Source organism: Penaeus japonicus, unplaced genomic scaffold (assembly GCF_977035675.1).
Source record: "Penaeus japonicus unplaced genomic scaffold, GWHDUDI00000001_assembly GWHDUDI00000016, whole genome shotgun sequence".
Lineage (NCBI taxonomy): Eukaryota > Metazoa > Arthropoda > Malacostraca > Decapoda > Penaeidae > Penaeus > Penaeus japonicus.
The window spans coordinates 40,337,940-40,340,439 of record NW_028234418.1 but is presented as its reverse complement, the minus strand read 5'-3'; the positions used below and the strand labels follow the sequence as shown (position 1 = coordinate 40,340,439).

The 2,500-nt window shown below is 40.6% G+C and overlaps 2 protein-coding genes across 3 annotated transcripts in view; one reads left to right on the top strand and one right to left on the bottom strand.

The window, feature by feature from the left end:
* The window catches only part of LOC122264557 (nicolin-1), a 1,975-nt gene extending 729 nt beyond the window's left edge, over positions 1 to 1,246 (top strand). Inside the window, exons 2-5 of one of the 2 annotated variants that reach the window (XM_086545591.1) lie at positions 1 to 30; positions 252 to 487; positions 688 to 774; positions 1,067 to 1,246. The exon at positions 1 to 30 is cut by the window's left edge and continues 225 nt beyond it. In XM_086545591.1, the coding sequence (XP_086401717.1) occupies positions 1 to 30; positions 252 to 487; positions 688 to 774; positions 1,067 to 1,154 (441 nt within the window). In that variant the 3' untranslated portion in view covers positions 1,155 to 1,246. The remainder of the gene's footprint in view (positions 31 to 251; positions 488 to 687; positions 775 to 1,066) is intronic. The other variant, XM_043033505.2, reaches the window with a different exon arrangement.
* A 382-nt stretch (positions 1,247 to 1,628) lies between these two features.
* The window catches only part of LOC122264555 (uncharacterized), a 3,025-nt gene continuing 2,153 nt past the window's right edge, over positions 1,629 to 2,500 (bottom strand). Inside the window, exon 3 of the mRNA XM_043033501.2 lies at positions 1,629 to 2,500. This exon is cut by the window's right edge and continues 705 nt beyond it. Coding sequence (XP_042889435.2) covers positions 2,315 to 2,500 — 186 coding nt within the window. The 3' untranslated portion in view covers positions 1,629 to 2,314.

The following is a 2,500-nucleotide window of genomic DNA, read 5'->3' as shown; positions in this document are numbered from 1 at the left end:
CATGACTTCGTGTCCGTGACGTGCCTCGAGGTAACTGACTCTCCAGATGTTTGCCATGGTTTCTGCAGAGTTAGACCTCGGTTCAGAATAACTGTAATGCGACATTTCGACTTTCCAACCCCATAACCTTTAGTCACGAAATGCAAATGTATTACACTAATATAAACCCTTTATAAAACCTCCACGAAGCTGAAATCCATTTCCCCCCCGATTTTTCCTCTCTCATTATCTTTATCTACGCGTTTCCATAGAGTCGCGTCGACTGGCAGGACGTTATCGGCATCAGACTAATCCTCCGACAACCTTCGTCCGTCTGGAGAACCTTCTTCATTGAGGAGATCACAGCCTACAGGGAGCTGCCGCGCCTCCTCCCCTTCAGCGTCCCCATCATCAACCAGGACGGCCAGGTACGAGGATGGGGGCGGGGGAGGGGGGGGTGCCGCGCCTCCTCCCCTTCAGCGTCCCCATCATCAACCAGGACGGCCAGGTACGAGGATGGGGGCGGGGGAGGGGGGAGGGGGGCAATCGCTAGACAGATAACGCTATGTTTGCCTATGTTTTAACTAGTCTGAATATTTGATGATGTGCTAGCACTGGCGGCAAAGGTGAACATGGATTGTATTTGTATAGAATGTATAAATATAAATAGTGGATTGATTAATGATTTAAAGCATTCTTTGCTTTCAGGGAGAGAAGCCACAGCCCACACCTCTTGACCGCCTTATTCAACAAACTCGTCGAGCCATGCGCGTTCCCGATGAAGATTCACTGGAGGTGAGGCGCATCTATTAAAAGTGTAACATATGTGGGTAAAATTTGTTTTATTCATTTATTATGTATGTATATATATATATATATATATATATATATATATATATATATATATATATATATATAATTTAGTTATTTTTTTATTTTATTTATTTATTTATTTTTTATTTTATTATTATTATTTTTTTGTATACACACAAATACATAAGCAAGATCTGCACCTCACAGATATTAGACGAGGAGCGTGACACCTCCACATTATCCTACCTATATATAATTGGACTTTTATCCAAAGGGTGGCCTGGCTGGCGGTGGATACGAACTGGTTGCTCTCCAATACACCTAAGACCAGATTACGGACGAATGTCAAGCGTGTGAGCTGAAGGAGAGTGAGAGGAATTCTAGCTTTCCGTTGCTGACACAGAGCTTATTGATAAGGAAACAGTAGATGTTATTGAAGGGTTGCAATAAAATGTTGAACTCTAATAGTAATTTGGATTTTATGCCCTGCGTTTATCAAGCATTTAGAGCACAGTTCACGGTTTCGGAAGGCAGTTACTTAAACAGGGAATACATTTTGTTTAAATATAGTAGGGATTTATACAATACTGAAGAATACGGTACAATAACAAGCGAAAGAAAAATTGTTCGTACTCAAATTCAAGTAATTGTTACTTAAGGATAAGGACAAGCAAGTTTTGCGGAGCAGATGCTTCGCCAGGCTTATACGCACTGAGGCGAGCCCGCCTGTGTCAGCTGCCAACCACGGGGATGTGAGGCCGGCGCGCTGACAACTACAGTACCAGACGTCTGGTTGTTACTTGAGAATTATATTTCAAGGGTAATCAAGCATCATGAAAAAAAAAAAGTTTAGTACTTTTATACAAAATCACATGCCATAGATATTTTATTTTATTTTTTGAAACACTGTAATGTACAGGTCCTTACTTCTAAACATGGTTAGAGATTTATTAAGTAAATTAGTAATCACAAATACAGAAAATCATGAAAAAACTATAGTCGCCGATCTATGATCAGGCGAAATTAGTCCCGCCCATTTTCCCCATTTAGCCAATCAGGTCCTTCGCATTCACTTGCCCATCTTGTATGAAGCGAATAAGATGATTGCGATTGGCCGTGGATATGGGACTGCCTTTTTGCCGCTAACTATAACAAGTTAGATTAAGCAAGCTCTTTCATCCGATTGACATCTCTGTCCACACCACATTTGAAATGTGAGTCTTCATTATCTGAGCTCTTTTCTTATGAGCAAAATGGAGATCGAAGACAGTTTATTTTAAATTGGGTGTTTTTTTTTCTTTCTGTCTAAAGGAAGATGCACTTGAGAGGCAATTGGTGATTGGCTGAATGCAACTTATCCGAATAACATCATTATCAATCATCATTAAAAACAAGTCAATCATCAAATAATTAATAAGATATCACTAACCAAGTGTATCTATACCTCAATAAACAGAGAGAAAGAAAACACCGAGAGTAATTCTATTACATGTTCGATCCCAAAGAGCATCCTCATCCTAACCTACCCATTCGTTTTCACTTTAATTTTGATCAGTTTGTTGATCTCGAGAAACGCTTGCGTCACGGGTCGCTGCCAAAGAGGTGTCTGACTGGGATTTCTGGGAGTGTCTTGATCACGAGGGAAAACAATTCTTATTCCCACCGTGCCTTCTCCGTTGGTAATCACATAATTCTCGTGACATGTGGG